Source organism: Polypterus senegalus, chromosome 4 (assembly GCF_016835505.1).
Source record: "Polypterus senegalus isolate Bchr_013 chromosome 4, ASM1683550v1, whole genome shotgun sequence".
Lineage (NCBI taxonomy): Eukaryota > Metazoa > Chordata > Cladistia > Polypteriformes > Polypteridae > Polypterus > Polypterus senegalus.
Genome location: NC_053157.1, coordinates 66,728,315 through 66,752,518, shown reverse-complemented (window position 1 = coordinate 66,752,518; position 24,204 = coordinate 66,728,315). Strand labels below are relative to the sequence as shown.

The window sequence follows — 24,204 nt, the reverse complement described above, 5'->3', positions numbered from 1 at the left end:
ACGCCTCCTTTTTACTGTTTTCTCACAGCTTGGATTGCTGCTGTCATATATATATACACACACACACACACACACACTATATTATATATATAATCACATACACACCTATCTACATCATATATACACACACATACATACATATATATAATTTGTGTGTGTGTGTGTATATATTATATATATATACACACACACACATACATATACTTGTGTGTATGTTTGTATGTGTCTATATGTGTGTGTATAGGTTTGGTCACTGAGTGCAAGGGAAAAATAATAAATTATAGTCTATAAGTTATTAAACAGTAAAACATTAACGTTTTAAGAAGTACAGGTACATTGAAATTACATTTTCTATGTGAACGTTCAAATTTGTGCCTCTGGTAATGTGCCTTACCGGCATTTAAAGAAAATTAGTTTTGTGTCCTCTGCAGTGTTAAGAGAGAAAGGCTTTGGTTTGGGATAAAAGGAAAAAAGGTGTAAAGAAAGGAAAGTTGCCTTTTTCTTTTATATAGTATAGAGAGATGTGTTCGCTGACGTTATGATCGCCTTTTGGGGACAGTCGCGGTGGGTCTTGTGTAGACTGGTGAGACGTCCCGCCATTAATCGGCTGTGATGGCACTGTCAGTCCTCCACTCCTGTGCGTGTCTTCATAATCCGAGCTGAGGACCTCATAATCGTATCGTGCAAAAGAAAGTGTGAATCGCCTTAATATTATTTTGCCGTGGTGTAGAAAAGGGGTCCGTGTTTGCACTTGTCTGGGCTATAGTGCAGGGGGAGGATGAAAAAAATTAAAAGTGCTCACTTTGACTTAAGGCAGAAGCGCAGTCAGCGTCTCAAAGGCTGGCACAGCTATGCACGCGCTGGCTGCTCGACTTTTGCTGGGCAGGAGACCCCAGTTTTGCAGACACGCTCATGATATCAAAAGTCTCAGCGCTTTTGGAGGTCATTCATATATATATATATATATATATATATATATATATATATAGCAAAATACCAGCCCGCAGCGGAGAAGTAGTGTGTTAAAGAAGTAATGAAAAGAAAAGGAAACATTTTAATAATAACGTAACATGATTGACATTGTCATGAGTGTTGCTGTCATATATATGCCTGCCTAAATAAGTCACCCTCGCTTTGCTCTTACTTTTTACCGCTCATTTAATCATGGCTAGTGGCGGAAAAATTATAAAATGGAAGGAGGATGGCTTTACCAAAACAATTATTGATGGCGAATCGATTATTCATAAAGCTTGAATTGGTGATCTGTTTTTCTGTGTTAACCTCATATTTTTCATACTTCTCAAACTAAGGTGGTGCGAGGGTAAAATGAATCGGGATGCGTTGATCAATGTAATCGTGTACCAGGAAATCATGCATTGACAAAAGCTCCCTTTGCTTGTAATGCAAAGTGTGATTAAATGCATTATTTTTAACGCGTTATGGAGCACATGCATCAAGCTTCTCAGCTGTGCTTGTGCTAAGAAAAGGAAAGATTTTAAAAATAACGTAACACGATTGTCAATGTGACCTTTTGTAAGTAGTGCCTGGAAGATTCAGTGTGTAGAAACTCTAGAGACCGCGTGTGTATTAACTTGTGGATTTTTCTGTGAGTATTTGGTGGCAGTCTGACGGTTGCTTCGAAGACGGCGTTAGCTGAGCTCAGCTCAGAGCAAATAAGATGAATGGGAGGGAGATGATGACGTGACTCCCCACCCGCCTTTAACTGTCAATCCCCACAAACACAGTCTCGAATTTGCATAAGCACACCCCTTCACCTACAATTTTAACTTAGTTACAAAGTGATCAAAACTCTCGCTTATATCCTCGCCCTCTCATTAAACTTGTATCCCGCATTACCTGTGGGCATGTGAAACGCCAGCGGTAGCCTGTCTATGAACTTAATTTAAAGTTTAGGTTTACACCTTGCTTTCTTTCCGAGGTAGCAGCACTCATGAATATGGTAGTATATGTCACTCGCTCGCTTCTTATTGTTTCGCTGCCTTCTCAATTATATAATGCATGTTTTCTTAAGCGCTTTTTGGAGGTCTTCCTGGTTTTCTACGCACTGCGTTGACAGTCAGTTCACGGATTACGTGGAGGCGTGATGATGTCACACGAAACTCCGCCCCCCACGTCTTTCCAGCTCAACTCTATTACAGTTAATGGAGAAAAATACCTTCCAGTTATGACCATTAGGCATAGAATTTCGAAATGAAACCTGCCCAACTTTTGTAAGTAAGCTGTAAGGAATAAGCCTGCCAAATTTCAGCCTTCTACCTACACGGGAAGTTGGAGAATTAGTGATGAGTGAGTGAGTGAGTGAGTGAGTGAGTGAATGAGTGAGTGAGTGAGTATAGATTAGCAAATTTATTACCTTATAGTTGTTACTGCCATGAGTAACCTGATGTTCTTTCTACTGGGCTCTACCCAACTTTCCTTAAAAGACCAAAACTTTAGAACTCGCCTCAGTGCTGCTCAACAGTCAATTCATAAATGTTTACTATTATCTACCATATACAGATATATTCAGAAAGTAGATGACAAAGTTAATTTGGTATGATTCTAATATTCAAGTTAGTTTCCACAATAATTACTCTGGAGTGATCTGCATTGTAAAATGAATAAAGCTTCTAACATGTTCATCCAAAACTTTTTTGACGTTTCTCTGGTTAAATCCTGTATTACCCGAAAACTGTGATGGCAGTGGCTTCCTTTTTTTGGTGCTGACAATATGGTGTGGATATTGTTACGGGGTAAGGTACAGGACCATGGACAGGATGAGAGAAGTGGGTAATAGGCACTGTTTTGGTTTTCTATTTCATACATACTAATACAATTTGTAGTTATGTTATTTTTATAAAATTTATAAGGAAAATAAGGAAGACAGCTAATGTGGCAAATTATTATTTTTTATATTATTTTTATATTAAACCTGCTTCACTTCAATTTTATCCATTATGCATGGTCAATTAGCAGTCTTAAAAATCTACACAGCATGCAATATTCATTCACTTATTTTATTGTATTAAACCACACTTAACCCAAAGCTGCTCCAGCACTATCAGGAACAAGGCAAGAACCAACCTGCACAGTTTAGCTGTATTGTGTATACTTAGTGATATCACTGTTTCTCACTGGTAACACTCATTGGCATTCAATTATTCATTCACCCATTGTCCATTTGGAGTTGCTGATCAATCCAACAAACATGCTTTTGAGTTGTGGAGTGGAAAAAACCCTCTAATCTCAATATAGGCAGTGACTGAGATCAGAATAAAACCTAATTTCCTGCCACTGTAAGACACTAAAGCTAGCTAATGCACTTGCACCGCTTTTTAAAATATATTTTCATTTCAATAATTAAACAATACAATGTAATCATATTTTAAAACACCACTATTTGTCCTCTGCTGCTACATTACTTTTTCATATTGAGACATGCATGAAAAACATGAAGTACATTTTTAGGAAAAATCAAAGCAAGAAAGAAATCTGCCTTAAAAGATATTATTTTAAGTGTATGGCTTTAATCCGTCAAGTATAACCTTGTAGTGCCATTCCAAAGATGCTTTTGAAAATTTCGGAATCCTTTATAGACAGATGAAAGAGCACTAGTAGTTTTTGACAATGTTAACATGTATTACAAATCCTAAAAGTATGCATTATTAACACAGGTAACACATTAAATGACTTTAGTGATACACTGAATGTAGACAATTTTTTTGAGAAATACAAAAACTCCTTTGCACACTAAAAAACCTAAAACATTGTAAAATTTACATTATCATAAAGGGCTCACTTGTGATCCTTGCCAATAGTCATAAATCAAAACAATACACAGTAGCAGTTTGTCCAAAAATAAACAAACAAACAAACATACATCAATGCAGAGAAAGACAGACCACAGTGACATAACTGCTCTGAATGTAGTAGTAATTACCAAACAGGAGCATCATTCGAAACCAATGTGGTAAATAATACTGTCATTTAACTCAGTAATGGAAACTACGTATTTAGGAAGTGTCAATTCATTTGAATATAAATTGCAACATTCTTCTGGTAGTCACTTGCATGTTTACATGAAGGGACTACCAAAGTAAACAGTAATAAGCAGTTTCTACAAGAAAGTACAGGCAGCCCCCAGGTTAAGTACGAGATAGGGACTGTAGGTTTGTACTTAAGTTGAATTTGTATGTAAGTCAGAACAGGTACATTATTTTAATAAATGATATTGTTGACCAACTGTAACCAAGTGCTCTGCCAATAAATGATGGAGTTTCACCTCTTTCTGACCTTTTTATTAGTTCTAATTTATTTTCAATGGTGATGGATTTTCTCTTCTTTACTGTATCACCAGCACTTGCATCAGATTTGTGTTTCAGAGACATTCTTGAAGGGTGAAGACAAAAGGTTAAGATGAGCTCTTCTGCACAGCACTGTGCACGTTATCACAGCAGGAAGGCACCAGATGTTAACACGTCTGATGTATAGGGTGGTCCAGATCTAATTATGCAATTTTCGTTACACTATAACTTATTCAGTTTATTACATAGAAAATCACCCGAAAAATCCCGGACCATCAAGAAGTGTGCAAACTGACGACATGAAGAATCGTCTTCGCGCCGAACTGGAATCGTCCCTGCATAAATCAAAGTCATTCAGATGATCTGGTTCTGCATAATTAGATCTGGGCCACCCTATACTGACAAGAGAAAACTTCCTGCTATGTGCGTAACAGTACAAGCAGGCTTCCTATTTAGAATGAATGGGGCAGGCAGTGAGGGTCGTTTCACCAGCCCACCTCACAGTCACCTCCACTACAGTATGCTGCCTGCAATGTCCACCGCACCATCACCCCCATTCAACACGCAGCTATCCAAGGCACACTACAATGCTACCTACTGTCGCCCCGTTCACCCTCAATGGCCTCCGTTCAGCCACAACCGGGTCACCGCTTGCAGCATTACCAAACGCCTACCTAAAATGAACAGGCAGCCGTGTGTGGTAGGCGGGCAGTGAAACTGCTTGCCGCTGGGAGCCACCCAAGGTAACGCTACACTGCACGAGCAGCGAAATCACCCCCCTCCAGCCTCCGTCCAACCACCGCTTGCAGCATCCCCAGGCAGAAGGTGACAGCGCGGCAGTTACTGAGGCGCATGCGTTTTTACTAAACTCTCAGACATACGTATGTCAGACTATGGGACTGGTAAACAGCAGAACAATTTGAACAAAAATTTCTGGTTAATACTTTTAAGGACTTGGTGGTAATTAACCTTTTGAAAAACAGTAAGCCTATAATGCCATGCATTGCCTATGACTTTAAAGATTTTTTTTTAATCTTTTGTTCTGTGCTTTACATTATGTCAACCAGTGGAATGAGAGAAAAGGTGAATTAATACTTCAGGCATGGCTGCTCTGGTGCACAGAAAGACAACAATTAAGTAAGCATAAAGCATTGTGCATTTTGTATAAAGGGTCAGTTCAGGCCTGTTCGCACTATAAGAACTAAGCACAAAAGAAACAAAGGACACATTGTTAATAAAGAATTAGAATTTAGCAGGCAGAGGCTTAATAAACCATGCAGTCTAACTATTAATGCCTATATGTTGATACATTGATAGTCTTTTTCTGTATAACAAGGCGCAACTGAATATGCAAAGTCATCAAAGGGTAATAATCTGTGGATTGTGCCCAAACTTACACTAACTGCTGTGTGTAAAGCTCCAAGAGGATTGGAGTGCTTGTATGCTTACTCCAAATTAAATAGTATAAACAATTAACATTTGTTACTCATTTACACAGAGTTTGGACTAAACTAAAACCAACTGAAGTTTCACTTTCCATAGATTATAAAGTCATTCTGGAGAATCATGCCCTTGTGAAAGCAAGTAGCTTCTCCAGCTGATGAGCAAGTTGAGACAAGCTATACTGGAGTTCTGAAAAATAGCCTACACTTAAAAGCAAAATGGCTGCTCTTTCTCGCTGACCAAAATCTGAAAAGTTTTATTGGCTGTGCAGAAAAGGCTGTTCTTCTCAGGAGAGGTATTTTCATTTGAAACATGTCCTAATCAAAATAAATATTAAGAGGACCTGAGAATTTTGCAGATGCGTAAAGCAGGAAAAGTCTACAACAGCATTTCTAAAGGTCTTACTTTGTATTAATCCACTGTAAGACAAACTGTTCAGAAATTGAAGAAACTCCATACTATCACTATCCCTAATACTCTGTCTACTAAGCAAGCATTCTTCAAAGATTATTTAGAAGAATACAAAATGCAATGCTTAAAGAGGGAAAGTAACTCTAGGGAAACAGCAAAGGACAGAAATCTTCTGAACTTGCTAAAGTCTCAGTTTATTAGTTCTCAGTAATAAAATCGCTGAGCACAATCAAAGAAACCACTGGTTTTCAAATGAAACACTGCTACATGTCTCAAGTTTCAAAAAATTCTACCTGGATGTTCAAAATGCTTTTGGGACAAAGTCCTGTGGATGTGCAAAACAAAAGCTGAACTGTTTGGCAGAGTTGCCCATCCACCATAATCTAAACAGTATATAATAATAATAGCCTCAAAGATACCAAAACAAAAAAAAAAGATAAATGACGCTATGGCAAATTTAATGTGTCATGACCCATGTAATGTCCAGTACAGTATAACTGTAATAAGCAACACTTTTAATAAAGCAGGTGTCAAATTAAATATGATTTGCTGCTTTAAATTAATGTATGTCTAACAGTCACATACCTTCTCTGCTTGTAAGTGGAAACACCAGAGAATTAAATAATTAGTAGTCTCATCACAAACAAGGTGAGGATTATCAGAGAGATATCTCTGACTATCTTCCCATCGCCGCAGCATGCCTAAAAACAAGAATACATTAGAGGATAACTGTTAAACAAGAGGAAGAACAGGAATAGAACCTTTAATATCTCAACCATTTTCTCCTTCAAAATACTTTGGTGAAAGCAGTTACTTAATCACAAACACATACTGTATACAAGTAAAATGAAAGGCAGAATTAACTTATGTGCACTAAAACTAACATCAGCAGTAAGTGTCACTCCAAATTTGAAAGTTGCATTACTACTAATTTTGAATAGAATCAACAGAGAGCTAGAATAACGTATCTGATTATACTAGAAGTTAACAAGATTAACCCAAACAAAAAGGTTGAAACAAAAGACTACAACCATTGTGATCCTCCAGATCTTGGATTGCCCACCCCTATATTGGAGTCTGGCACAGGGTTGCCAACAGTTTGTAAATTTACAGACAGTCCATAAAAAATGTACTAAAATTACCTTGTCCATAAATCCATAAACAAAAAAAAATAAATAAATAAATAAATAAATAAATCACTGTCTGTAAATAAAGGTCTCATTTTCAGTGAATTAAACATTCCAATGAGCAATCTTTTGTCAAGAAATTCATGCAGATCTATTTATCTTTAAATTTATCCTATGAGATTACTTAATTATAACTTGTGAAATGCAGATCAATGAACACAGAACTCAGTGTGTCTTAATGGATCAATGTTATCAATCAGTCATCAATGACTATGGGAAAAAGGTCACTGAAGTGGAAAAAATGGAACCTGACAGTGCAGATTACAGTCAGCTTGGATGAAGGACCCTGAATTCATGCAATGGATAAGACTGGAAAACTGCATTCAGCATATGGTGCAAAAAACATTTTCTATTGCATATGGTGGTGGGAGAGATGTGCATAGCCATGCCATGAGTATGAAGCATTATGCAATTACAAAGACAAGGACACAGCAATGAGGGAATAAGTTTCTTGGAAAACAGCACCTTAAAAAGAACGACACTTTGAAGCACAAGGTAACAAAGACATAGCCGAAGATGGCCAACTTTGTTATACGGAACAGTTTACCTTTCAGCGTAATGGATGACCTCAGTGAATACGATGGCGACTCGTTTCCAGACACAAAAATAGGTAAGCATACGAAGTGTAAATGCACCGTCCTCCATGCTAGTAAAGAATGCTTGAAGCAAAGAACTGAAACTGGATTTAGCGAATAGGCTCAGAAAACAGCCGTTTACTCTTTATTGGATGAATCTACAGATATTGGTATATTGCAGAAACCTACAATGATTGTAATTTTATTTTACTATGAACAAGGTAAAGTGCAATATTGCTTTTATCATATTGTACTCTAGATACAGAAAAAGCTCACTCCAAAACCATTTTCAATGTAATACTGAGATGTTCTCAGGAAGAAAGCATTCCACTAGCACATCACTAGAATTGGAACTGATTGAGCTAATGTGATGATTAGGATGAAAAACTCGGAACTTGTGTGATTCAAGGCTACGCAAATTAAGTGGGTTTCACATACACTTCTAATGTCAGGTTGCAGTGCTTTGCTTATCTGAGGAACATAAAACTTTGGCCAAAACATTAGAGCATCTCTGCAGAGATACATTCATCCACTTTTCAAACAATTACAAATGAAGACAGCTTTACTGAGAGTTCCAGGCTTTCACAGAGGCTGATGAACTGAAAATACTTTGCTGTACTAGATGGTTCAGTTACCTTGTGTGTGTGGAAAAGATTCTTTATCGGTATAATGGCCCGATTTGTTATATTAACTCAGCAGATGAAAATGACAGATTATTTACTGTCTTATCCATTGACAAAATATCAATTACTTTTTATTGTCTCAGTGTTACCACTGTTGATTAACTTCAACAAGATTTGCCAGCAAAACTCCTGTACCATCCCTACATTATATGAGGAGTGTGTTATCTTACTGAAAACACTGCTCTCATCCTTCTATATAAAAGCGGTCGGGATTGTCCTTCCGTCCCGTTAGTGGAAAGCGTAGCGGTATTCCGCTTATCACAGACTTACTACTTGCAGCTTGCGGTACGAAGTGATGTGAGCAGAGTTCTGGTGCTCCCATCGTTCTCTTGCTTTTGTGCGCGATGTGCTGGAAAAATAGACAAAATTATGTCTCTGGAAATAATTAATGTTGATGGAGTACAAATGCCTCACCACGTAGTAAATATCAGGGGGGTTCAAAAGGGTGACCTCAATATAGAAAAAAAGTTTAAATTTCATCACAAAAATAACAGAAACTACAAGTATTAAAGTAATACCGCTCAAATACAATATAACCAAATTAATGAGTTTGTATAAAATATCAAATTGATCTACATATTGAATTGCCTTAAGAACTGGTCAACTTAAGTCGGTCGCCTTAAAAGGCGGGTCAGCCTAGTATTAATTAAACGTTCTGCAACAGCTAAATCTGTCTGCTGAAGATCTTACAGAATTTGACATCACAGACTGAGAAAACTATAAGGAGAAGCAGTGCATTTTTACTGGAACACAGCCCAGAACAGCAATACTGGAGGGTTCAGGAAAATAAACCATTTGATAGATTTATGGATGTTGTAATACAGTTCTATTCCAGTTCAGTGACCAGTGTGAAAAAACGCATGTCAGTCAACAATGAAGTATTGAAGCTAGCAAGAGTCCTTCATGTTGTCTAGCTTGCATGCTTCGTTCCACAGATCGTGAATGAAAATGAACTTGACCAAGAGGAAAGGGAATTCCTGGAGTACCAAGTCACAGACATGTTTAATATCAGCCCAGATGTGACAGTTGACCAGTACTGCCACCTAGTATCTCTTGTCTAAACCTTTGGTGGAGAAACACGTTTTCCTACTTTGTCAATGATCACAGAGTGTTTTTTGCTTTACCACACAGCACAGTTGCAGTAGAACAAATAGTCTCACAAATGAATTTGACATTAGAAATCAGCTGTCAGCTGAAATGCTGAATGGGATACTGGCAAGGAAGACAACAATTAAAGACATTATCAGCTTTCACTCCACTGAAAGCATGATTAATGTTGTAAATGTGACCATGTACAGCAATAAACGCCAAGCCAGCAGCTCTGCACCATAGAGTAAGCAATACTGTATGTTAACATCAAAATACTTTGCCAGTGAAGAATATGGCAGGTCAGTAAAACTACAAATGTAAAGTTAGCGATCCTGGTCCGGCATCACATATGGAACTACAATAATGAATGAGAGCAGAAAAAAATAAAAATAACATTGATTGATACCAAATTTAGTCTAACTGAATAAACCAGATTTTGTTTGCCAGAGAACCTTCCACTATAATCCCAAAAGGTGGTAGAGAATGTATCTATAGACAGGGGTGCACATAACTGGTACGCATGTGCGACAAAAATTGTAAATGTGTAACATTATTTATGTCCCTACGGTGCTGGTGAGTACCTGATGGTCAGAGAGGGCATCGACACCTCATGTTGCTAATATACATGGTTTTCTTTTTGGTTTTGATTATATTGTGTTACCAATATGTCTAAAAAACTTCAAACATTAAGCAGCTACTTTGGCGTTTCACTACTTGCAAAGAAACAACAAGCCGAGCCAGAGCAGAAAAAAAAAAAAAAGTTTTTTTATGAAAAGTGGCTCCAAGATGTGCCATGGCTTGAAGCTAATGATGAGCACACTGAAATGTGGTGTAAGTTGTGCCGCTCGCATCCACATATCGCAGACAAAACAAGTGCCTTTTACACAGGCTCAAAGAATTTCAGTCATCTGTTATTTGACAAACATGAAAAGTGCAAGGAGCACATGAATGTAGTACAAGCTATTTCTAATAAACAAGCTAGTCAGGAAGAAATTTCCACTCACCCTCTAGCTAGATGGCGAACAAAGGTAAATGATGAACAACGGCAAGCTCTGTGTAATATTTTTCTCCTTGCCTTTCATAAAGCTAAACACACTTGTCCCCCATCTTCCCATGCTGAAGATATTCCGTTACTGGAGTGGCTGGGAGTAAATGCTGGAACTGCGTATCATTCACATGAGGCTGATGAATTTTAGGGACTGATTTTTGATGGATCGGAAGACATAATTAAAACCGAGCAGGGGATCGTTTTCATTGTGTCTGTGTCCAACATCGGGCAGTTTACCACGGAGTTCCTTGGCCTAATCGAACTGGGTGCTGACCGATCTGCACAGGCTATAACAGACGGACTCGTTTAACTTTTCCAGGAAGCAGGTTTGGACAACTGGAAAAGAAAGTTGGTCGCTGTGTGCACAGACGAGCCTGCTGTTAACGTCTGTATATACAAAGGCATTGTTCCGAAACTACGGAAACTGGCTGCAGTAGGAGACTCCCTTGTGCACATTCTGTGCACCGCACACACACACTAGAAAACTGCAGAACATCAGCTGATCGCAATGTTCCATACTGTGAGACCTTTAATCCCTCCGTGGTCAAGCTGCTGCAGTTTTATTTACAAAAACGTGGAGCAAAAAATACGGCTGTGGTTTAGAAGTTGTGTGAAGAGAACGGGATCTCCTTTGTGAAACTGGGTTAATTTCATAATATCAGATGGTCTGCATGGAGGCATGACACACTGCTAAAAATATCAAGATTACCACCAGCCATTAAAATGCAACTGGCCACGAGTGATAACAGTGCCTTGCAGCATATCTGCACAGACCAATTTCAGTGTTTTCTGGGCAACGTGCTTGACGTTGGCAAGATTTTGAAGACCACATCCATTGTGTTTCAGAAGGAAAAGCTGAGCATTGGAGAATGTAAGGATGAACTCATGGTGGCAATAAGACAGTTTACACTTTTGCTTGTGGCTGAAGGCCACTACAGAGCATATACTGTTTCTAATGCTGATGCTGACAGGGACAAGATAAAAACTTACTCGGGGGGTTAATTGAGGAGTTTGGAATCAGATATGACTCACTGAAATCATGCGATCATTTCTTAGTATTTGATCCTTCAACTTGGCCTCAGGAAATACAAGATTTACATTGTTTTGGCAACACAACAGTTTGTACCATTCTTCAGAATTATGAAGCTACACTGAGTCTTGACAAAGACACAACTGTCACAGAATGGATGCGCTTAAAGCAAACAGGGAAACGCTTGGCAGCATCCTCTGTGAATGACTTGGTCCAATAATACAGATAATAAATACAAACAATCCAGATCTTTACTCCAACATTATCAAATTGGTTAAACTGTCCCTTACACTGCCTTTGAGCAGCCTTAACTTAGCCTCGTGGCCCTGATGCACATCCACCAGTCAAAGAAGACCACAGAGACATTTGACCCAAAACCAGCGGCTGACCTATGGATGGAGACAGCTAAGTGGAGGCTTAACCAAGGAGAGGGAGATGCATCTGCAGCATCATCATCTACCATGCAGGAAGCTGAAGTAGAGGACTGTGAGGTAGACAGCGAGAAGAACAGTGAAGAAGGTTGCACTTATTAAAACCTTACTCTGTATAGAGTGATCAGGTATTTCTGATTCTTACCTCTTTTTAAGCTGCTGCTATATTTTTTAACCTAATTCTTTACCTTACTGTTAAATCTGTTATAGAAATTGTTTTATTTAAATTTTTTCAATTTCTTTGGCAAAACTGTTTATGGTCATGCCAATAAAGCTCTTTGAATTGAATTTGCGTACTCAAACTCCATCTGATGGTACTCACTTGAGTAACTCACTAAAAAAGTAATGTGCACCCCTGTCTATAGAGTTACTGGCTCAGCATAATCAGACAGAAAACATAGCATTATAAGCATTATTCCCAGTTATCTGATTTGTGATAAAACAAACAGAACACACTGGGGACTTAGCAGAATTTCCAAAAAGCTAAGTAAACGGTTTTGAGCTTCTTAAAGAAACTGTCAACAAGCAAAACATATACTGTGTGTATATATATATATATATATATATATATATAGTGAGTGAAATAATGTTTCTGCCTTTGAAAGTTCCTGTAGTTTTAAAAATAAATATATATATATATATATATATATATATATATATATATATATATATATATATATATATATATATTTTTTTAAAAACTACAGGAACTTTCAAAGGGCAGAAAACATTATTTTTCACTACCCTTTTATTTAGAAAGCAAGACATAATAACAAAACACTACACAATCAAGCAAATTAAAATTACATAGCAAATAAAAAACAATCAGTGAAACTCAGAACTCAAAAAATTATTTAAATTATTATTTGAACATGAGCTACACGGTTTGGAAGAGCACAATAACTTTGAAATTGTGGGGTAGAGGATCAAAACTAGCTCAACAAAAAAGACAAAATAAAACCTTCCATGTTTTATTAAAACAAAAAACATTAAATGTTTGTTTTTTTCTAATGAATGACATGAATTTGCTGCTACAAATCTATTTGCTTGCATGATAATGCACTTTTTATTAGAACAGTGACCGCAGTGATAACAAATCACAAAAGATGCAACACATGCTGTTTGCAAGCAACAAGCAAGGAAAAATGTTTAAACAATTTTTACAATATTATTTTATATAGTTTGTTTTCTAGAAAGTAATGTCACAAAACAATATACAAAACAAAGTTAACAACACACTTCATAAATCATATCACTCATTTTGGTATAACAGATTTGAACTAAATAATAAATTAATCAGTCAATACTAACTTCATATAAGGCTTTTAAAATATGCACCACTACACATGTATAAAATATTACACATACATACAAAAGCCGATTCCAACTGTGCATATATTGTCATGCTTGCTTAATCCAATTCAGAGTTGAAGTAGGGTCATAGCCTATGTCAGAAGTTGGACTACAGACCAGTGGTTACTTACATTTCACATCATGAAGACCTTTGAGAGACTGGTCCTCGACTATACGAGTCCTCTTGTGGTAGACCAAATTGACCCACTACAGTTTTCCTATCGGACAAAGACTGGAATGGAGGATGCAATTATCTATCTGCCTCACAAGACTTATTCTCACCTGGACAAGGCTGGCAGCACTGTGAGGATTATGTTTTTTGATTTCTCCAGTGCATTCAGTACCATTCAGCTATCCCAGCTAATGGCTAAACTCGGAGTTATGTAGGTGGATGAGCCTATGGTGTCCTGGAAATGGACTATCAGTCAAGCAGACTTCAGTTTGTGAGACTCAAGAACTGTGTTTCTGCTATCGATGTGAGCAACACTGGAGCACCACAAAAACAGTTGTCTCTTTTTTTCTTCACTCTGTACATCTCTAACTATTAATATGGGGTGTGCATAAAAAAATAACCAGACTGCTCTTCTTGTTATTGCTCTAGGAAGGGGAGGACCAATATTGGTCAATGCTCTCTTATCTTAGATCTTAATTAACGCTTCTTATGAGTTTCAACTTAATATCTCAAACACCAGTCGCTTAAGTTAGCCTTCTTCTTCTGCTACCATCGGAAAAATGTTGTCACCCAAACTTGAACAACGAATCAACTTGAAATTTCTTGTTAAACTTCAACAACTGATGGCGATGACCAGAAAATCAGCAAAATCGTGCAAGGTGACCATCAACTAAGTGTTAGGATGATTAGTGAAATGGTTAATATTGATAAAATGACTGCGTAGAACATTTTGCATGAAGAACTTAACATACAGAAAGTGTGTGCAAAATGGTTCCACAAGTTCTCACTGTTCTTCAGAAGGAAAAATCGCTGAGCAATTTGTTTGGACGCTTTTGAGCAGACTGATTAAAACGAAAAAATATCCCGTAATGGACCACCCATTGTACTCACCCGACCTGGCACTGTGTGACTTCTTTTAGCTTCCAAAAGTCAAAAGCATGTTGAAAGGGAAGCATTTTGAATCAATAGATGATATAATGAAACAAGCTGCAATGACCGCCATGAAAGCATTCAAAGAAGGAGACTTTAAACACTGTGTTGAGCAATGGAACGAGCGTCTCCAGCAGTGTGTGGGTGCAGGGGGAAGAGTATATTGAAGTGAAAAAGTAAATTTTGTAAATTTGAAAATAATTTTAGGTATCAGTCCGTTATTTTTATACACACCTCGTATAACACCAGGTTATGTCACTTGCAGAAATTCTCAGATGATTCTGCATTTATAGGGTGTACTGATAAAGAGGGATGAGACAGAGTATAGGAGTCAGGTGGTCCACTCCAGCAAGTACTTGGGGGTCCACATTAATGACAGGTTGGGCTGGTCTACAAACGAGAGAAACTTTATAAGAAAGGGGCAGAGCAGACTCTTTTTCCTTAGTAGACTGTGTTCCTTTAGTGTGGGAAGTGACATCCTTCACATCTTCTAGAACTCTGTGATGGCCAGTGAAATTTTCTATGCTGTGGTACGGTGGGCTAGTAACATCACTTCAAGGGAAGCCCACCAAATCAACAAGCAAATTAAAAGGGCAAGTTCAGTTATGGGACACACTCTGAGCCCCTGGAGGTAGTAGCAAAGGAGAGAATTAAAACAAAACTCAGTGCCATTATGAAAACAAAGTTAACAACACACTTCATAAATCATATCACTCATTTTGGTATAACAGATTTGAACTAAATAATAAATTAATCAGTCAATACTAACTTCATATAAGGCTTTTAAAATATGCACCACTACACATGTATAAAATATTACACATACATACAAAAGCCGATTCCAACTGTGCATATATTGTCATGCTTGCTTAATCCAATTCAGAGTTGAAGTAGGGTCATAGCCTATGTCAGAAGTTGGACTACAGACCAGTGGTTACTTACATTTCACATCATGAAGACCTTTGAGAGACTGGTCCCTCACTATACGAGTCCTCTTGTGGTAGACCAAATTGACCCACTACAGTTTTCCTATCGGACAAAGACTGGAATGGAGGATGCAATTATCTATCTGCCTCACAAGACTTATTCTCACCTGGACAAGGCTGGCAGCACTGTGAGGATTATGTTTTTTGATTTCTCCAGTGCATTCAGTACCATTCAGCTATCCCAGCTAATGGCTAAACTCGGAGTTATGTAGGTGGATGAGCCTATGGTGTCCTGGAAATGGACTATCAGTCAAGCAGACTTCAGTTTGTGAGACTCAAGAACTGTGTTTCTGCTATCGATGTGAGCAACACTGGAGCACCACAAAAACAGTTGTCTCTTTTTTTCTTCACTCTGTACATCTCTAACTATTAATATGGGGTGTGCATAAAAAAATAACCAGACTGCTCTTCTTGTTATTGCTCTAGGAAGGGGAGGACCAATATTGGTCAATGCTCTCTTATCTTAGATCTTAATTAACGCTTCTTATGAGTTTCAACTTAATATCTCAAACACCAGTCGCTTAAGTTAGCCTTCTTCTTCTGCTACCATCGGAAAAATGTTGTCACCCAAACTTGAACAACGAATCAACTTGAAATTTCTTGTTAAACTTCAACAACTGATGGCGATGACCAGAAAATCAGCAAAATCGTGCAAGGTGACCATCAACTAAGTGTTAGGATGATTAGTGAAATGGTTAATATTGATAAAATGACTGCGTAGAACATTTTGCATGAAGAACTTAACATACAGAAAGTGTGTGCAAAAATGGTTCCACAAGTTCTCACTGTTCTTCAGAAGGAAAAATCGCTGAGCAATTTGTTTGGACGTTTTTGAGCAGACTGATTAAAACGAAAAAAAAATATCCCGGTAATGGACCACCCATTGTACTCACCCGACCTGGCACTGTGTGACTTCTTTTAGCTTCCAAAAGTCAAAAGCATGTTGAAAGGGAAGCATTTTGAATCAATAGATGATATAATGAAACAAGCTGCAATGACCGCCATGAAAGCATTCAAAGAAGGAGACTTTAAACACTGTGTTGAGCAATGGAACGAGCGTCTCCAGCAGTGTGTGGGTGCAGGGGGAAGAGTATATTGAAGTGAAAAAGTAAATTTTGTAAATTTGAAAATAATTTTAGGGTATCAGTCCGGTTATTTTTATACACACCTCGTATAACACCAGGTTATGTCACTTGCAGAAATTCTCAGATGATTCTGCATTTATAGGGTGTACTGATAAAGAGGGATGAGACAGAGTATAGGAGTCAGGTGGTCCACTCCAGCAAGTACTTGGGGGTCCACATTAATGACAGGTTGGGCTGGTCTACAAACGCAGAGAAACTTTATAAGAAAGGGCAGAGCAGACTCTTTTTCCTTAGTAGACTGTGTTCCTTTAGTGTGGGAAGTGACATCCTTCACATCTTCTAGAACTCTGTGATGGCCAGTGAAATTTTCTATGCTGTGGTACGGTGGGCTAGTAACATCACTTCAAGGGAAGCCCACCAAATCAACAAGCAAATTAAAAGGGCAAGTTCAGTTATGGGACACACTCTGGAGCCCCTGGAGGTAGTAGCAAAGGAGAGAATTAAAACAAAACTCAGTGCCATTATGAAAAATGCTGCACACCCCAACGCAAAAAAAACAAACAAAAAAAAAAAAATATGCATCAATCGGCAACACAAACTGCAAGTTGCGAGAGTGAGCGTAGTCTATTCTTTGTTGCTCCCGACTCCAATTACAGTGGAACCTCAGTTTGCAAGCATAAATCATTCTGGAAATGTGCTCGCAGTCCAAAGCACTCGTACAGTACAGGTGCTGGTCATAAAATTAGAATATCATGACAAAGTTGATTTATTTCAGTAATTCCATTCAAAAAGTGAAACTTGTATATTAGATTCATTCATTACACACAGACTGATGTATTTCAAATGTTTAATTCTTTTAATTTTGATGATTATAACTGACAACTAATGAAAGTCCCAAATTCAGTATCTCGGAAAATTAGAATATCAATTAAGACCAATGCAAAAAAAGGATTTTTAGAAATGTTGGCCAACTGAAAGGTATGAACATGAAAAGTATGAGCATGTACAGCACTCAATATTTAATCGAGGCTCCTTTGGCCTGGATTACTGCAGCAATGTGGCGTGGCATGCAGTCGATCAGTCTGTGGCACTGCTCAGATGTTATGAGAGCCCATGTTGCTCTGATAGTGGCCTTCAGCTCTTCTGAATTGTTGGTTCTGGTGTATTGCATCTTCCTTTTCACAATACCCCATAGATTTTCTATGGGGTTAAGGTCAGGCGAGTTTGCTGGCCAATCAAGAACAGGGATACCATGGTCCTTAAACCAGGTACTGGTAGCTTTGGCACTGTGTGCAGGTGCCAGGTCCTGTTGTAAAATGAAATCTACATCTCCATAAAGTTCGTCAGCAGCAGAAAGCAGGAAGTGCTCTAAAACTTCCTGGTAGACGGCTGCGTTGACCTTAGACCTCAAAAAACAATGGACCAACACCAGCAGATGACATGGCACCCCAAACCATCACTGACTGTGGAAACTTTACACTGGACTTAAAGCAACATGGATTCTGTGCCTCTCCTCTCTTCCTCCAGACTCTGGGACCTTGATTTCCAAAGGAAATGCAAAATTTACTTTCATCAGAGAACATAACTTTGGACCACTCAGCAGCAGTCCAGTCCTTTTTGTCTTTAGCCCAGGCGAGACGCTTCTGATGCTGTCTCTTGTTCAAGAATGGCTTGACACAAGGAATGCGACAGCTGAAACCCATGTCTTGCATACGTCTGTGCGTGGTGGTTCTTGAAGCACTATCTCCAGCTGCAGTCCACTCTTTGTGAATCTCCCCCACAGTTTTGAATGGGTTTTGTGTCACAATCCTCTCCAGGGTGCGGTTATCCCTATTGCTTATACACTTTTTTCTACCACATCTTGTCCTTCCCTTAGCCTCTCTATTAATGTGCTTGGACACAGAGCTCTGTGAACAGCCAGCCTCTTTAGCAATGACCTTTTGCGTCTTGCCCTCCTTGTGCAAGGTGTCAATGGTCGTCTGTTGGACAACTGTCAAGTCAGCAGTCTTCCCCATGATTGCGTAGCCTACAAAACTAGACTGAGAGACCATTTAAAGGCTTTTGCAGATGTTTTGAGTTAATTAGCTGATTAGAGTGTGGTCCCAGGTGTCTTCAATATTGAACCTTTTCATAATATTCTAATTTTCCGAGATACTGAATTTGGGACTTTCATTAGTTGTCAGTTATGATCATCAAAATTAAAAGAAATAAACATTTGAAATACATCAGTCTGTGTGTAATGAATGAATCTAATATACAAGTTTCACTTTTTGAATGGAATTACTAAAATAAATCAACTTTGTCATGATGTTTTAATTTTATGACCAGCACCTGTATATCAATGCGAATTTCCCATAAGAAATAATGGAAACTCAGATGATTCGTTCCACAACCCAAAACTATTCATATAAAAATGATTAATACAAAATATAAAGTAAAAATACATAAAGCAAATTAACCTGCACTTTACCTTTGAAAAGAATCATGGCTGGTATGAGTGAGTTTCTAAACTCTTGTGGGATTCCACCCAACAGGACGACACGCGGAAGAGCGTCCCAAAGCAATAGCAGTCTCCCAGCGCTGTAGCAGTTCGACGTAAAAGCCAATCCGAAAAGATCGCGAACATGCTATAAGCACCTGCCGTTGATGGGTGATACAAGGAACATTATAAATGCGCAGGGCTCAGTATTACTTTCCCCCCGACCCTGCCTGACTTCTGTGTCTGTGTATAGGAGAATGGTAGATCCCGCTGCAATAAATAACCGCTCTGTTGCGGTTTCAAGCTCAATAAAGCTGGTGTTGCTAAAAGTACTGAGATTCAGGTTCGAGTTTTCTGGTGCAAGACGGGGACTCGCACGTCACAGCACAAACACACACACGCAAGATGTTGACTATATTAGTGACGGAGTTAAGGCTAGAAACTGCAATTAATTACATTGAGCATCAAGAAGAAGCTACAAGAATCAACATAATGATGCTGCAAAGATGGCGAGACTTCACAGCAAAGAAACGTCACTTGTCAGGAAAGCAGACTACGATCAAAAATGTCTTTAAATCATCACAGGACTGAACTTTAAGTACAGTACATACTGTATTTAACGTCACACAATTCTGTAACTGTAAGTTCGTTTTTTCAGTTAATTTATTCTGTTGTTTTGTTGTAAAACATGATTATTAGGTTTGTAATGTGTAAAATTATAACATAGTTTGACATTTAATAGGCTTTTTCTTAACACCTGCCATTATCCAACATTTTCGCTTATCCGACATTCGGCCAGCCCGTTTATGTTGGATAAGCGAGAATCTACTGTACCTTCAGCAACTGAATTATTCAGCAGAAATGTGCCAAGAAACGCAATTGGAGCTCCTTTATACCAACAGCAATACATCAGCATAATGCCTCACTGGGGCTGTGACAGCCAAGTCAGAACCTTTTATTCTTTTGAATTTTCTTGAAAATGGCCCGTTTTATCAAGTAAATCATCCCAACATTCAAATATGTTGTTACCTTTTGACTATGATTTGGTTTGTTTCTTCTTGCAATGCATAAATACATTTTAAAGTGAGTTTGGTTTAACACATGGGTGAGAACCTCTGGTGCTGCTGAGCCAAAACCCCTGTTAACATTAACAGTCCACTGGATGTTTCCTAGATTTAATATTCCAGTTTTTGCTGTTTTCACAAAACCATGTCATACCTTTAGTAACTACTAGCAAAATACCCGCGCATCACAGTGGAGAAGTAGTGTGTTAAAGAAGTTATGAAAAAGAAAAGAAAACATTTTAAAAATAACATAACCTGATTGTCAATGTAATTGTTTTGTGACTGTTATGTGTGTTGCTGTCATTAAGGATTTGATTATCATTATTTCTTTCAATCAGGTTCATATTTGGATACCGTTGTAAAGATAACAGGTTTCATTCATCGAAGTGTTCACCACGCAAATCGCTACTCGTGAATGTCAGATGTTTAACAGGCATTCCTGGTATTAACTTGTGCTAAAAGTACCATGGTGTGACGTAAGGGGAGCTGACTGAAAAAAAGGCAAGGAGGCATGTATTTTGAACGAAAAGGGAGAAGACATCGAAGGAGCGGAAAAGTGAGAAGGAAAAGTGTTTAAATAATAAAGAGCTAGGAAGGTGAATGGATAGAAGCAGCCAGCGGTAAAGCAAGGAAGACTTCGTAATAAGGACAGTTCGGTGCACGTAGAAGGTGTAACAATAAGATTGTTAAGCCTTATGATAATGTTCTCGCATGGAGGATTTAAAGAGACACACTGGCAGAAGTATAATCTGAACCTCTCTACAGTTTCGTTTATTTTCGGGTTGTAATGTTCATCAAATTTACGTATCATCTGGTCTATTGGCGGACTGTGCATCTCACACCTAGGCCTTCAGTAGTGTTCCATCTGAATCAACCTGCCCCTCAAAAACTAATTGATGGTTATAAAAACCATCTTAATATGCAGAAAAACTGTATAAAGAGCCGCTGCATCGCAGATAGATAACTCCTATAGCCACAATAAATGCCTTTATTGAATAGACAAACCAGGGGTGAACAAGTTCCTTTCTACTGCAGCCACAGCCGCGACACACATAAAAAACATCAATATTAACTCATAAACTTGCAATATTATTTAGGAAAATTGCAACATTTTACTCACCAAAAATTCTGATTATTTGTAAACAAAATCCGTCGTCCTCTCTTTCCTCAAAAACAGTTCAATTACTCTGTCGTACGGATTATCCGTGCGCTTCAGTTCCGTCAAAAAGTCCTTTTCTATCGCCATCGAAGCTAATGCTAAAAGTCGAACCTGCCCTGTTGTATTTCTGGCATAAGTTTTAATTCACTTTAGAGCTGAAAATGTCCGCTTGACAGAAGCAGTGTACACAGGAATGGTCATAGCCAAATATACCAATGTGAACAGCTGCCTTATGCTCTCAGATTTTTCTGATGAAGGAAGTCAAGGAGATCAGTGGGAGATTTTCCTCCAAAATCATCCATGGCATACATTACAGTCAGTTCTATTTTTAGCCAAGAAAGATCAAAAACCGCTCCGTGGCTCTTGTGTTAAACTGAAGAAGGCTGCATGCGGAAATTTTTCTTGTATTCCCAAAACTTTTGGGGCTCGAAGAGCGTGACAAACATCAGGTTTTCGTGGTCTTGAAATCTGGTCTGTGTCTGGCAAATAATATTGTCCAGAATCCTGCCATGGAGTTGGCCGTAGTGCGCGTGAGGATCTTGCACTTGGAGCGCTTGCGGTGTGTTCAGTGGCCTCAGAGTTCCTCATATCGGCTTCTATCCAATCAATGGGTCTGAATACGGGGACGTTGCCATACGCCTGCTAGAGGGCCCTACTGACACCAACTCAAAATCTGATTGGTTGAAGCAACAGGTTAATCGACATTTATTCTGTGTTAGAGTGCCTGCACAATGGATTCTGAAGTCCTCTCTGCCTGGCAACAAATGATGGCTGAAATGTGATTGATTAAATGCTTTAATACGAAAATACATGCCTGGAAGCAGCACAACCATTGGAAAAGCTATGAAAGGAAGCAGACAGACTATTTGGAATTATTTAATAAGTATTCATGGACAAAATCTAATTAACATCAGTTTGTGATTCAGATATTTTTACTTATGAATATGCTATGCACAGTCCTTCACCCACAATTATTTACCTTATATAGGCAGGCACTCAATTACGTGGGAGGTGTGATGATGCGAGACACAACTTCGCCTCCCACAGCCATCGAGCTGCAGTCTATTACAGTATATGGACGAAAGTAGGTTCCAGTTATGACCGTTACACATAGAATTTCGAAATGAAACCTGCTTAACTTTGTAAGTAAGCTGTAAGGAATGAGCCTGCCAAATTTCAGCCTTCCACCTACACGGGAAGTTGGAAAATTAGTGAGTCAGTCAGTCAGTGAGGGCTTTGCCTTTTATAAGTATAGGTATACTAGCAGAATACCCGCGCTTCGCAGCGGAGAAGTAGTGTGTTAAAGAAGTTATGAAAAAGAAAAGGAAACATTTTAATAATAACGTAACATGATTGACAATGTGATTGTTTTGTCATTGTCATGAGTGTTGCTGGCATATATATATATATATATATATATATATATATATATATATATATATATATATATATACACACACACACATATATCGGTGCCAGAATCCATTGAGGAAGACAAATTTAAAACATTATTTGTACAAAATCTTAATTTATCTATCCATTCCTAAATAATTAAATGGGCAGGCTATTTCGTATCAGTGCAATATGCTGCTTGTTAAAACGGATGACTCCTAATCTTACGTGCACTTAGTGCTGCGTGGGTATTATGAACTATCGTATTTGTTTAAGTTCTATTTAAATTTGAAATATAAGTAATTTTTATTTGGTCGACAGAAATATGTTTAGTAGGAATGAAAGTTAAATTTAATCATCATTGCATACATTTTTCTTCACCATAGAAATTGAAAGACTAAATCCAACTTCCATTCCTACCAAAGATATTTCTGGCGACTAAATAGAACCTACTGTAGTATATCCAAATTCGAGCTATTGAGCTGTCGCCTGCCTGCCTGCGTCACCCTCGCTTCGCTCTTACTTTTTTTCCGTTCATTTATTGATGTCGAATAAAGTATCTATGATTCCTAAAGCTTAAATTGGTGATCTGGTTTTCTGCGTTAACCTCATATTTTTTCATACTGCGAGGGTAAAATGAATTGTTAAGTGCTGATATAGGCCTATATATATTGAATATATTGAAATAGTTTTACTATCAAATAATGCAAACAGTACGCGGCATGTGTTTCGCCCTAATTCATCAAGCAGTACACACTCACTGCACCCACCCTCGCGAATCGAACCTCAGACGTCAGCGCTAAAGGCGAAGCCTCTCATGTTGCGCTATGGTGTGTGGGTCGTTTATTTGACAGTATGTAGATCGGTGTATATATATATGTATTATTATATATATATATATAACTTTTGAGAATGCAACGTATAGTTTTGTCCAGGAGGAAAGCAATGTTGCCTCAAATCAATGGTAAACTTTTGTAGGGTGTGTCCCAGAGACTTATTAATTGTCATCGCGAAGCAGAGCCTTACTGGAAATTTGAGGCATTTCAATTGAAATGGGAGATCAGAGGGTATAACGGTGATGCCAGCAATACATTCAGAGTGTGGCGCTCTGCTTTTTTTGTGTAGCTGCCTTCACACAGCCTCTTCGATGCTTTATAAACAAACGCCATATAAAGCCATCACCTTGTCAATTGTGTAATGCGTTTTTTGAACAGGTTTGATGTATGGAAGTGATCACTCGTACTGTGTTCAGTAAGTTCTCGTGAGCTGCTATCTTGTGTGATGTTGCGATGTCTACGGCTTAATTTAATGTTATCTAAGACCCGGCACTTAAAAGTTTCTGGCTGCACTCCGGTTGTAATATGACGAAGCTGTGCAAGCTCA

General features: G+C 38.3%; 1 protein-coding gene across 2 annotated transcripts in view; it reads right to left on the bottom strand.

The window, feature by feature from the left end:
- cdc37l1 (cell division cycle 37-like 1) overlaps positions 1 to 24,204 on the bottom strand; it is a 54,183-nt gene that overhangs the window by 18,471 nt on the left and 11,508 nt on the right. For both annotated transcript variants that reach the window (XM_039750797.1, XM_039750798.1), the window contains exon 4: positions 6,744 to 6,859. In XM_039750797.1, coding sequence (XP_039606731.1) covers positions 6,744 to 6,859 — 116 coding nt within the window. The remainder of the gene's footprint in view (positions 1 to 6,743; positions 6,860 to 24,204) is intronic.